A 13,648-nucleotide genomic window follows, 5' to 3' on the forward strand; every position below is an offset into this window, starting at 1 on the left:
TCGTTGAACGGTGTCGCCGAATTAAGCTTGTGAGCTTAATTCAAGGTCCAAGTACTGAAGTACCTTGGCACGTGGCGGTGCGTGTGGCTGGGGGAGGGCGACAGCAGTTTGAAGCGGCCACTTCGGTTTGCATGCATCGAATCGATACCGGCCAGCCGAAGGGAGAGAATTTTGCCAGGCAGGAGCAACATACTGCTACATCCTTAGACACGTTTCAATGGTGCAGGTGCCGACATTGGATGGAAATTCGCCAACACCCGCCTGTTTGTTTGAAGTGAGCTGAACAACCCTGCCACAGGAAGAACAGCGAATGTTCCCAGATAATCACCGGGTGGTTTTACAAACAAGTCGCTTTATGCAGCATTGTTTGTATAATAATTCATTAACTAATCCAAGCTAGCAATTCGTATTCGCAAAAATGCTGCGCGCGGTATGCTTTACCGCATACGGCGCACAATAGACCCCGGAACATTCCACAAGCCGTCAATCTCATCAGGCTTGCTCTTCATCAAAGCGCCCACTAGTGGCTTGACATCATCCGCTAAGTCCGTAGAAAGTCGGAAGTACGCATACCCATCCATCGTCTCGTTTTGTCGCCGCCTGAAGCCGTAGAATATTCCCAACAGCAGGCACCCAAGGGCCCAGTAACCGAACATAACCATCAGAATAGGTACCAGGATCGGGAATTCGCCTGGTGTGAGTACCTTCGACTCTTCCGTCGCGGTAAGGTTCGGGTGTAGCCAGCCGCCTTCGAAGCCATACTTGCCGTCGTACATGAGCTGTAGCAAATCCATGGCATACGCCCGCATGACAGTCCTCTTTAGATCCATGGGCTTAATATACCCATCATAAGCATGAGAATTTGACTGTATGATCGCTGCAGGGTGGTTAAGGGAAGAAAAGATCTTGCTGTATTGTCCTCTGCGCAGTGTAGTGGCGGCCATGGCACCGAGTGTCGGCATGCGACTCTCAGTAATGTTCACGTTGAAGAGGGGGTCACTCATAGGCTCAAAAGAGTCAAAGGTAGATCCCCATGGGTCCAAGATGGCGTACCCGAGAGTGGACATCATCCGGCATTGGACGCCAATGGGTGCAGCAGATTCAATGACGTCGAAATATAAACTGTTGTTAAGGCCGGGGGGGCCGCGGTCGTTAAAAAGGCTCTTCGTGTCGGACATGTTGTTTTGAATCTTGGAAAGTGCACCGAAAAATGTCGTATTTGGGATTAAAGAGCCATTTTGTGCCTTGACAAGAGGATTGCCATCCAGGCCTTTGACGATGGGATCAAGGTCATTGGAAAAGTCCTCGATTTCCTCGTACGCGGTTGGAATACGGTATTGCCAAAGAGCATACTCCAGGAGATCTCCCTTGTCCAAGTCATCCGGTTTGTAGTCTTCCACCTCGCTTCCATTGTAGGTTGACCACCTCTGACCAAACGCGACTTGACCGTAGGCCAAAATGTTGCCGGCCCTTTCGAAATAGTCAAAGATACCGCGACCCCGTTGGGTCACTTCAGAGTAGCCTGTTTCTGAGACTGGATGTGCTCGCCAATCCTTCCAGGCGTCGGGCGTGACTTTCGGGTTGAGGAGGACGAAATCGTCGACATTGTCAATGATCTCGCAACGATAGCTTGTCCTCAGACCCCAGGCCTTGTCTCCCACAGGATTCTCGGCCTGGGGTGCGAGAAATATTTCGGGCATGCTTTCGTTGAGGGGGAGAGTGTTGGGGACCTTTTCGAGACCACTATACTCTTCCCGGTCAAGGCCCTTTTGAGTATAAATGACACCGAAGCCGGGCAGACTGGGAGGAGACCCGCTCTCCCAGATGGTTTTCGCATTTGGATAGTAGTGCGCCTTGTCTCTGCTGTGAAAGTCTTTCCATTGGCGACCGACCACTGTAGGTCTTCCGGATGTGTAGGTGTAACCGTCAGCTTGCTCGATTGCAAGACCAGAGATGGGCAAGGCAACGAAAAAGACAATGCTCAGAGAAGCAAGGATGATCCATAGGCGATGTGTGTCTCGTCTCTTGCGGAGGAACAGCCTCGCAAAAAAGCGACCCCATCCTGAAGGAGAGCTCCAAGTGTTGTTGCTATGCTGAAGGAGGGCGACGAGGCTGGGAACTTCCCAGGGTGTCCGCTCAAGCATTGCTGCTTCAGCTCCGAGGAGACCATACCGCGAGAGATCCAGTCCGATGACGCCGATAAAAAACCAAGAGTAGAAAACCCATCTTCCTCCGTGTCTGCCAAAATTTACGGCGCCGTCACCACCTTCGGGATTGAGCCAGTAGCAGATGACAACAAAGTATCCCATAATGATCAAGGGGCATAAGATCAGTACCAGCGATCGGAACCAGTATCGACGGCCTGGGAGTTGCGCAGCTCCATTTTTAGCGGGAAGTGGACGAGTAGGGGCATGCGATTGTTTCTGTGGGAAGGCATAGTCGTCGGCAGGGAGCAAACGTTGCTCGTCATCGGAGAAGTTTCTCAACTCATGCATGGTGTATGGTTGAGGAGAGAAGCCGGGAACCGAGTGAGGAGAGACGATCTGAGATCAGAACCCATGACGGGGAAAGGGCTTGAAGAGCCTTAATAATGGATCTTGAAAGATTGCGTCTCGCTTACACAGAGTCACTTTGGGCTTAGAGGCAGAGTAAAGACCTCAGCCGGCTTGGCAGATGGGGGCCAAAACGGGGCCGTTGTTTGGGCCCAACAGCCTAGGAAATGCAGACTTGGCTTTTCGTGTCACTATACGTGCACGCATTATACGTGCAGGAAGGAGAGACTCAGTATGTAATTAATGCGCCTAAGACCTTCAATTTGAGCCCACATAAGGCTGATCTGCCATCGAGAACCAGGAAGCAATTCCCATTTCAGCTCAACAACGGTCCACAAATGGCCAACACAAGCATGCACCTCGCAACGCTAAAATCTGACAGCCCTACTTGTCCAGCCACGAAGGTCGCAGCTGAGACAAGTCGACAGGGAAGACGCTCCTTCAGGTGGCAACTCTATCTCTTCCAAGAACTTGGTCTTGGAAAGACAAGGCTGGGGATGGCAAACAATAGGTGAGAGAATTGACCAGAAGCCTCAGATTCCCCACTTCCACGAAGGGTAATTCGTTGCTCATGTGTCATGTGAATCCGTGAGCTTCAGGGCCAGCCCAAAACCAGCTAATATTTGCATCGTACGCAGTAATAATATCACTTTCAACCTTTGAGCTGAGGAAAACTAATCGTGCCGACAAACAGTCATACTATGACAAAAGGGAAATCAGAACTCTATTGGCGATCTAATTCCAGTCTTTCCGAAGCCTTTCAAAGGTGCTCTCATTCAATAAACCACATTGTCGCCTTCGTTCTATCATCTCCATCGTTTCATCAATGTAATGTCGACCCCCTTCACTGCAGAAAAAAATCCGGTTTCCGTAATGTGACCTGCACAAGGCATACATTCCATCAATCTTGTCCCAATCTTGGCAACCATTGATACGAACCACGAAGTCGCCCATATTCTGGTACTACAACTTCCCATAGCCCTCCTCCAAGGGATCGTACGTGCCGTTTATCCCCTGTCATGTGAAAGACAGTGGCCTTGAAAGAAGCTTTATTAAGTCTATTAACGTATATGATAAGCGAGCGTCGCAGTCAAGCGAGCGTCGCACCATACTGTATTGTCACGACCTGGGATAACCCAAACAGCGGTTAGGTCACGTGACATAAGACGCAGGGTCGAAGGACCAATCATCTCAGGATCACCGAGATCACGAAGTGATCCCCACGATCCTATCCACGTCAAGTATATAGAACACACTCATTGCACTTTCTTATGTACTAGCTACCTTAGCTATTAATACAACTTGGTTACACTCAATACCTTGAGCACATTACCAGACGTGACTTACACCCCGTTCAAGACAACGCTAGCATCCCCTCTGCCAACATAAACCAGTACGACCGGTTTTGTCGGAAAGTCGGGTCAAGCCAGAATTGTGTGTTCTCCATTGTTCCTCGTTCCCAATTGCCACAGGGGCTGCCCACAAAGGCAGCTCAAGGTCCGGGGATTCGCCGAGACTTTAGCGACCTTTTGCCGGCTCTGACTAATCATATTGTACATAGCCATATCTAATACGCCCCTTTAGCATAAAGACATAGGCTTTATGCTGCGGGCAATGCCTTTTACCTTTTATTTCTTATTTAATAGTTTTACTATATATTCGGCGATTTAATAGCAAATAATCGCCTAGTTCTTTATCTCTTTTTTATAGTAAATAAAGTATTTTATTATTTACCTTAGTTATTTAGTAAATATAGTCTTATAATTAGTCTAAGCGAGATATTATTAATGCTTCGCTAGGTTATCGGTGCTTAATAATAACGGCTAGTAATAGCTTTAAAACTATATATTACCCTCTTAATTAGCCTCCTAAATATCTATATATTAGATTCCCTTATTTTATTTTCCTTAGTCTTCTTATCTTCCCGCTTAACCTATAACTCTCTTCTTTGCCTCTTGGCCCTCGCTTTTCCGTCGTCGTAGTCTTGCTGACTATTCGCTATATCTCGTCTCTTTACTTTCGCCGAGGTCTTAAAGGCCTTCTCCTATGACCCTCTGAAGACCTAGACCGCCTATAACCCTAGGGAGACCCCCTGCTTTTACTATATCTAGTATATTTCTTACTATCTTCTCCTCTAGTGCGTCATTAATACTTTGGCGACCCATTGCGTTATATATACCTTTGATAAGAAGAAATATAGCGCTATGAGTCTTCTTCCCTGGTCTAATTCTTATATTGACTTTTATAGATCCCTTGCGAGTTCCTCGGCGCCGCCTAGGCATACTAGGAGGCTCTTAATAGTATCTCTGACCGCATGGCTGCTATCTCTGCTCCCCCCACCGATGGTTCGCCCGCTATTCCCTAAAGATCGCCATCCTAGCCCTGGCTAACTGCGAGGATATCAATCTCGAGACCGAGGGTTTAGCGACTACTCTCCCTAAGGAGTTTAATTAGCCTAAGCACGCTGCTCTAAAGGCTGCCCTTAACCGCTGCATTGCTAACGCAGCGCCTCTCTGCCCTATAGACTTTATAGGTAATACGCCTACTAGCCGAACCACTAATAAGACTACGCCGAAAAAGCGCGCTGCTCCTACTAGTAGTTGACCTAATAAGCGCCGCTAGCCTCTTACTCTCCCTGTCGCTAACCCTTAGTTAGCCTATTAGTAAGTCTCTACTTATTCTTATTTAGTATTTATAGATTTATATTATATATATGCGGGTTTTATGCCTTTAATTTTAAGAGTTTTAATATTTATATAAATAGTTCTTATATTAATAGCTCGCCTAGGTCTTAGTAAGTATTTATCTTTTATATTATCTCTTATAAATCTATTTATATATAATTATCTTTCTCTTTTTTTTTATTTTACTTTAACCTCGCTAAAATATTAGTAAGGTATAGCTAACTTATAAAGTTTTAAAATAACTTTATATTTAAATTCTTTATAAAGCTATTAGTAAGGAATTAGGCTAAGGGGGTATATATAATATCTATCTTTTTATATTTAATTTCTTACCTAAGTTAATAATTATAAATATTAATATATCTTAGCTTAGTTTATAATTATATAAGCTTTTATTTTACTAGGCGTATTATTTATTTATTATTATATTAAATAATTACTATTATAGGTATAGTATAGCCTTATCGAGGGTTTAATAAAGATAAATTAATTTATAAAGTAGAAATTAATCTATTAGTAAATAGCGCCTCTTTTATAGCCTATAATAAGGCTAGTAGTTTAGCTTTTATTATTAATATTATAATTATATCCTACTTAATAGTGCTCTAGGCCTAGGTTCTAATTAAACCTTGCCAGCCGGCTTAAGGCGAAGGCAATATCTAGCTAAGTTATCACCAAAGCATATATAATCGTCCTGACCTTTTATTAGTAAGCTTATATGCTTTTCTTACTCGCGAGCCCTTAGTATAGCAATAGCTTCCCTTGGGCTATTAGAATTAAGGCTTAATATATTAGTAATCCTTCGGCGAGTAATTACTTTATCTTATTAATATATATTAATTAAGATAACTATAGGCATTAGTTCTTCTTATCCCTAATAACTTTAATGCCTAGGAACTACTATAGGGGCTTTTTGCCTTTTATATAATAAAGGCTTTATAGGCTCTTTATTAAATTATAGGCCTTTTCTTTAAAAGACTTTAGAAAATATAAGATATAATTATTTATATAAAAGAAAAATATAATATCTTTATAGGTCTAGTAATAGTCTTTACTAGGTACTTAATAAAATCCTATCTCTAGTAAGCCCTTTTTAAAATACTTTTACTATAATAAGGGAGATCTTTATAGCCCATAGAGTGCTTTATATAGTTTAAGAATACTACTAGGCTTTTAATAACCCCTTAGTATTTTTATATAGATATTCTTATCTAAGGTAATATATATAAAGGCATTAACTATATCATACTATAATATCTTATAATTAAACCTATTTATTATCGCTATTAGCATTTTAAATAATATCCCTGCGAGGGTTATTATATAGGTTTCTTAGCTATCCTTTACTTATTAGTCGCTATAGACTACTAGGCGTGCTTTAATCTTAATAAACTAGCTATATTTATCTAACTTATAGATATAGACCTAGTAATATCTAAGTATTTAATAACCTCTTACTAACTCTCTAGAAACTTTAAACTATAACTATAAGTATTTATAACTCTAAAGATATACCTTCTTAGCTTTAATAATTATATCCTAGTATAAATAACTTCTAATATTAGCATATAAGCTAAGGAGTCGCTCTAAGAGCTTCTAGTATATACTAACCCTAGGCCTTAATGCCTCGCTAAGTATAGAGCTTATCCTATCCCTTTAGGTATCTTACTTTCCCGCACTTAATTAGTATTAAGGGGATAATAACCTCTCTTTCTTTAGTGGTCCTTTAGGGCTAGCTAGGCCTTATTAAATCTAATAACCTATCCTAGTCTTTTATTAAGTGCTCTTATATTTCTTATATATACTCGCTAAGAATGTTATATTAAATAGTATTTTATCCATTACCGCGCCTTCGGCGAGTAATCTCTAACTTGCTAGCTTTCTAGTTTATTCTTTATCTCTCTCCCCTTGCCCCTTTATGCCTAGGCTATTAGCTAAGGCGTGGAAGCATATTACTAGCAGGGAATTAGGTAGTGAATTGGGGCTCGGGCGAGCCTGTTAGTCACGTGCTTGAACACGTGACCACTTGATCAAAAAAGGCATCTTCCGCCGCAGCTCTTAGCTAGCGATCCTTTTCATCTTTACCTTCTAATTTACCTCTTTTTCAACTGCTTATTAAGCAGCCCTCGCAGCCTTAATTGGCTGTGGGTGGTCTGTGTGTTGTGTTGTTATTCCTCCACAGTTAAAGTAGTATTAGTAATAACTTAAACTTTGCTTATATATACTCGCCTAAGGCTTCGCTAACTATTATTAAATACTCTTTGCTTCCCTAGAGAAGGTCCCTAGGGTCATTAGAGATTTCATTTAGTTCCTCATTAGGTAGCTATAGCGCCTATTACTATGGTAGCTCTTAGGCTATTATTAGTTTACTAATACGCCTCTATATTACTTCTAGGTCTTCTTTTAGCAAGTTATCCCAAAGGCTCTCTAACTTCCTATTAAAGTATTACTTCTCATTAAAAGTTATATCTCTTATAGTAAATACTTCCTTCTATAAGGGGTTCTAAATTTAGAAGGAGTTACTAGATATATAGCCTATAAGGAACCCCATCTAGGCCCTAGGCGCCTGCCTTTAAAGCCTATTTTTTATAGTTATGCCTCTGCTATAAGGGCAAAGGCTTTATAGCTATATAATTATAAGTGGGATAGGTTAGGCTTCGCTAAGGCCTCGGTTTAAAAATATTTATAGAAGAGCTTATATAAGGTCTTCCGCCTTTAGCAAATAAATAGCATGCGGTTATAGAGGTATATCGCGGCCTTAATTATCTCTAGCTAGAGGTATTTAGGCAACTTTGCCCCTATCCTTATAGCCCTACTCTTCTATATAATAACCGCTGCTACTTTCTCTGCGCCCTCGTTTTAGGCTTATATATTTAGGGCAGAGGGTTTATATTATATCCCCTTTTCTTATAGTTTAGCGGCCACTCGCGGATAGGTTATTATAATTTTATTATTATACTTAATAACCCTAACCTAGATAGAATATTATACCTCTAGTATCTTAAGGAACCTATTAATCGCCGAGAGTATTATAGAGGTAGAGTAATTAGTCGCATAGTAGTCCTATAAGTAGCTTATCGCTCTATTAATAAATAGCCATATAGAGGTATAGCCTGCGTAACCCTAGGTTATTAGGTAGAAGTCTAGGGCTATTCTTTCGCTAGGTTATGCCTCTGCCATGGCTTCTCGCGGAGCTCTTCTAATCATTCGGCGAGCCTTCGCCACGCCATATACTTCGCAGTCCACCATAGTTATACGTTAAGTGCCTTAGGGAATCTCCCCTTTTAACCTCACCCCGCGGGCAGCTATTGCTAGGTATTAAAGGGGTTCAGGGCCAGGGTGTCCTAGCCGTCTATGCTAGGTGGGAGTATCCCCTAGTAAGGGGCATCGTATTATCCAGGTGGTATAGGCCCTCCTTCGGCGACGCCTCGGTTAGTTATCGGCTATAAAAGCCGCTTTCTTTAGGGTCTGGTTCTTTACGGGTTCCCTAAACTCAAGGACTTGCTGCCCTTGTATCTCCGAGACCTCGCCGAGGTAACTGCCATCTGCCCGCCTTAGGCAGTTTCTCCCTGGTCTTATATCCCACCATAACCCTCGTTTTTGAATTCTTGTGAAGGATATTAGATTGCTTGTCAAGGTTGGGCATAAGGCCACGTTGTAAAGGGTGAGAGTAGTCGGCGAGCCTTCGGCCAACCTCCGGGCCCTCTGTCCTCAATCAATCCTCCACATGCACCGCGAAGCCGCCGCCGGGTAGTTTCTTCAGCCTTGTCTGTCGGGATGTGGCCTTTCATGGAGAACTCGGCGTCTTGTTCGTAGTCGTCCAGGAATGAGAAGGCAAGCAATGAGAACCAGAACGAGTGGGCTTTTGCCACACGGAGCACGGCCATGGTCTGATATAACCTTCTCCGGTTGTCTGCATCAAGATCTTCCAGAATGCGCTGAAGGATGCTACTCATACCTTGCGGAAGACTGTCCAGGAGCTTGATCAGACTTCTCTCGGGCTCTCCGTCCTCGATCTTGCGACGGATGGTCCTCACGACGAGTATGGTCCAGATTAAGATGCCATCAGCCTTTTCTGGTATAGAGGTGACCAAATCGCTCCTCAGACGCTCACTGAGTGTGTCGCTCTGCATGTCTTTGAGGTGGCCTGCAACATATTCCTGCATATCGAACATGGTCAACTCGTGGAGTCTGAGACGCTGATCGTTAGAGAGAGCGTTCATAAAGACATTGTGCTCCCTGCTCGATACACACAACTTTAGACATCCGTGAGAGTCCTTGATCCAGTTCTTCAACAGCGTCACTAGGTGCGTAGGGTCTTGTCCGTCGGTCCCCTCATACTCATCGAGGCCGTCAATGAAGAAGCAGAAGCGGCGACCTTGGTATAGACGCTCGTTTGAAATGACCTTGTGTAGTGCAGAATTGACGGTGGAAGAGGGAATGTTGAATCTGGTTTGAATCTGCCATGGGGCTTGTTCCGCAAGACGCCAATACTCCGGTAGTGTATCTCGGATTAAATCCGGGCAAGCCGTCAAGATGTCACATAGCAGTGATCGGAAAAGGCCTTCCAGGGACTTTTGCAGTTCCGAACCTGGCTTCCAGAAGAAGAAGCTGGCTAGAACCAGAGTTTTATCTTCTTTTAACCGAAAGTCAGTGGTAGTTCCAAGGTATAGAGTAACTTAGCTTACCGGCCCATTTCTCGATTTCGATCCGAGTGCGGGTGTGTGCGGAAAGGTACCTCATCAGCGTGCTTTTGCCCGATCCCAGCTTTCCACTGATATGGAAGATGCCAGACCCTGAAGAGAGCCAATTCAAGAAGATGTCTCTCGACTGGCGTATTCTCTCTTTTCGAAAGCGGTCATATGGGCTTTCGTCTGATAGCGAAGAATCAGATGATAGCAAAGATTCAAATGAAAGCGAAGATTCAGATGATTGCGAAGAAGTATCGTCGGACATGATCTCCTCGTCATCCTCCAGAATCCACTTGAAAGTGTTCTGGTATGGATCTTGAACCCTGTCGTCTCTGCGATGCATGTCATCAAATTGGAGACTGCGCAGGATCCGGTCTTGGTATATGGCACTCAGGGCTTCGTCGTGTATGCCAAGCACGAGACGCAGTTGCTCAAGGGCTTCGTCCCCGATAACCTGGGTGTCCAAGCCCTTCCTCAGTTGCTTCATGTGAGTCTGAAGCTGTTCGAGCTTGGATGAGTCTTCTTGAACCAGGGTAAAAATTCTGTCCGAGCTCTCTGCCGAATTTTTGCTTGGATGACATGTTAGAGCTTTCCCTCGTACAAAACTAACAATAGGTGTCTACCGACCTGGCCAGATGGCTGAGACTCAACGCAAGCTGGCTACGACAATCGCTCAGACTTTTTTCCAGCACCTTGATGTCATCCTCCTTGCGCCAGGCTTGGAATGCTGCACGATACACATGAAGTGGCTTCTTATTCTTGGGCTTGATCTTGTTCAAAAGCTCAAGGATGCGTTGTGAGAGATCGTTGCATTTAACAGCGAGATCACACAGCTTTTGCTGCTCCGGCGATATTTGTGCTGGCTCCGGCGTCTTTAATTTGGCTACGAATTCTGTCATCGCTTCGGCGATGACTTCCCTCGACTCATTCTTCTCGAGGCTGTCATTGGCAGAGTCGCGGATCTCTTTAGCGCCCTTCAAGAGCTTCGAGCCGAGATCGATGAAGGTGATGATGGTGGACGCGAGTCCTATGGCCGAGACTGGATCCATCGTCAGCGATGGGCACTCGGCGGGAGTGGCTCGAGGATGGTTGATGATGATCAAACTGGTTGAAAATGGGCAAGGAGAGCCTCATTTTGAAGACCTGATGCCCCCTCACTCTGCTGCCTCATCATTGGGCAACAACTTCCTGAGGTGGCTGTGCGGGAAAGTGGCTTGATTAGAGCTGGAATGCAAGCTGCGCTTGAAGCACTTCCAACAGGCCAATGAGGAGCTGGTATTTATTGGTGTCTACACTTTGGACATGGCAGTGTCAGGCAGCAACAAAGGTGGCGCACCTCTTGAGTGAGGCTGTCTTAGTATTGGCCAGTCTTTCCAAGTACAAAGCACCCTATTGTGGCCCTGGGAGAGCATCCTCTTTTCGTCGATGAAGCAATGGGCCTTGGTATGTTCGGAGGCTAGAAACTGGTAATGGCTAAAGATGTTATGGTGTAAATACTTTAATGCTATGTACGTCTATATACTTGCTTCAGCCCTATTCACTATCCAGCGGCCTCGAGTCGCCTCGTGTCTAGTTCTCTTATAATCTAGTCCAGTCTAATAAAAAGTCTAACCAGCGACTCAAAAGCCAGCGTCTATCCCGGTAAATGTCGAAAAGAAAACCCTCTAGGTATTAAAAAGAAATAGTAGGCAGAGTAGAGTTGCAGGAGAGATCAGCCCTTGGTCTCCTGCGATCCCGTCGCCGTCGCGGCCTTGGCAGAGTACTTGCATCTTGATCGAATCGCAGGGCCGTACTTCCAGAGGATAAAGGGCATCGGGAGACAGGCGAGAGCGAGGAAGGCGGGTACTGAGCTTGCCCATTGGGTACCCAGCTTATCGTACATCTGCTTGGTAAATAGCGGGAATGCGGCGCCGAAGAGTGATCGTAGCACAGTGTTCGCTGCCAAGACAGAGGCGGCGTAGACGGCATAGGCGTCGATAAGGTAATTGAAGATGGAGTGGAAAATGAGCGTCATGCCGAGACCGAAGGGTATACCAGCTGCCACGGGGGACATCCAATGGATGTCAGTGTATGATGTCCTATTTCCGTTGTTAGTCGAGATTAAAGGAGAATCTCGTGATCGACTCAAACTTACCATGCAAACCAGAACATCCCCACTGGCACACAGATGCCACCAATCATGCTGCCAGGTAGACGGTACTCAGGGGGAACCATGCCACCCTTTGCTGCTTTCGTGATCTTCATGTACCACAGGTTTATCAGAGAGACGGTTGGCACGGCGGAAAACATGCCCACTGCGACACCCAGGAAGGCCAATCCTCCCTTTCCAGCTGACCAGCCCCGTTCAAGCTGGAAAACAACTGGATACGCGCCAAAGAGCATGTACAGAGTACCGTACACGATGGCTGTGTAGATGGAAAGGATGAGGACGATGGGCTCGACGAATAGAAGCAACCAGGGTCGGACAAGAGCTTTCTTGAGAACGACGGATGGAGGGTCGGCCTTGCCCGCGTGATCGTACTCGGAGATGTAGAATTTTCCGGTCTTTTCGGAAAGCACTTGAGCTCGGTTCTTCAAGATAAGAGGACCGTAAGTCTCCGGGACGAGGAAGATTCCTAGGAGCCAGAAAGCTCCGGCAATGATGCCCATCAGTCCCATGACCTGAAAATTGTTAGCACGCATTTTTAAGAAGTTAGCTCGCTGAACTCACCCATCGCCATCCCTCATCTTCGCCAAGATAGCCGCCAATGAATGGTCCCAGAGTAGGTCCCATTGCAGGCGCCAAAGAAAACAGTCCCATGGCGATACTTCGCTCATCCGCGCGGAAAACATCAGAAATGACACCACCAGCGTTTGTAAGCGGCGAAGAACCGAATGTTCCTGCAAAGAAACGGAGAACCAGAAGAGTAGCTACGCCATCATCGGCTGTGCATGCTGCGCTGAAGACGACGTACAGGCCGTAGCTGATGAAGAACACGATTTGGCGTCCGTAGATTTCTGATAGTGGTGCCCAGAGAAGAGGTCCGAGAGCGAAGCCCAACACATACAAGCTCACGCCGCCGGTGATGAGGGTGTTGCTTGCACGGAAGTGAAACATGAGCTCCTTCATAGTTCCTGATCGTGGTCAGTATAGACTTTGCATCGAAGAAGACTCACTCACCTGTGTAGGCACTGGAGCTGAATGCGACAGCGAAACAGGTCGCGGCGGAAACCATGGTGATCCGCCATCGTGCGAGTTTGGACCAGTTGAAAGGATTTCCTGCATCATCTGGTATAAAAGAGACGATGTAAGGTTCCTCAACTGTCCCTTTGCCAGGGTACTCGTGGTACTCTACAGCATCGTCGATTCGGGTCCGATCAAGAAGGAGGTTGAGTAGAGATCGGGGTCGAGGAGTAGGCTCGGGGGCCTGTCGGAGAGTGTCGTCGTCGCTGGTTGATGGACAGGCGTTGTGGCCGTTCATGGTGAAGTGTGCTCTGAACTAGAGTATGTTGTATTATCATCCCATACCGAGGGGTTTGGATCTTGGTCTGCCACCTAGATATGTATATGTAGGTGAAGCTTCAGGAGGCAACCCTTTATACGATCTGGGACGAATCTGCCAAGGTTTGGATCAAATCTCTCCGGCAGCTTCGGCTGCACCATGACATGTAACATGACGAAGAATAATGTGATTTCTCCCCTTCGGCGTCTATCAGACCCCCGACCGTATTCGAAATGGCA

General features: G+C 45.4%; 3 protein-coding genes across 3 annotated transcripts; all 3 read right to left on the reverse strand.

Moving 5' to 3' along the window:
- Positions 1-437: 437 nt before the first annotated feature.
- On the reverse strand, positions 438-2,495 carry LRP88_00173 (uncharacterized protein; the record flags this gene model as incomplete). The annotated part of the gene is made up of 1 exon (XM_083236890.1): positions 438-2,495. One exon carries the CDS (start codon positions 2,493-2,495, stop codon positions 438-440), a length of 2,058 nt encoding a protein of 685 aa, XP_083107259.1.
- Positions 2,496-8,868: 6,373 nt separating this feature from the next.
- Positions 8,869-10,976, reverse strand: LRP88_00174 (uncharacterized protein; the record flags this gene model as incomplete). Its single annotated transcript, XM_083236891.1, has 3 exons — positions 8,869-9,872; positions 9,925-10,496; positions 10,555-10,976. The coding sequence occupies 3 exons, from the start codon at positions 10,974-10,976 to the stop codon at positions 8,869-8,871; spliced, it is 1,998 nt and encodes a 665-aa protein (XP_083107260.1).
- Positions 10,977-11,638: 662 nt separating this feature from the next.
- Positions 11,639-13,388, reverse strand: LRP88_00175 (major facilitator superfamily domain-containing protein; the record flags this gene model as incomplete). The annotated part of the gene is made up of 4 exons (XM_083236892.1): positions 11,639-12,005; positions 12,062-12,588; positions 12,638-13,041; positions 13,100-13,388. The coding sequence occupies 4 exons, from the start codon at positions 13,386-13,388 to the stop codon at positions 11,639-11,641; spliced, it is 1,587 nt and encodes a 528-aa protein (XP_083107261.1).
- Positions 13,389-13,648: the final 260 nt, after the last annotated feature.

The sequence above is a fragment of the Fusarium phalaenopsidis genome (genome assembly GCF_050370095.1).
Source record: "Fusarium phalaenopsidis strain FUZ10S chromosome Unknown contig_32274, whole genome shotgun sequence".
NCBI lineage: Eukaryota > Fungi > Ascomycota > Sordariomycetes > Hypocreales > Nectriaceae > Fusarium > Fusarium phalaenopsidis.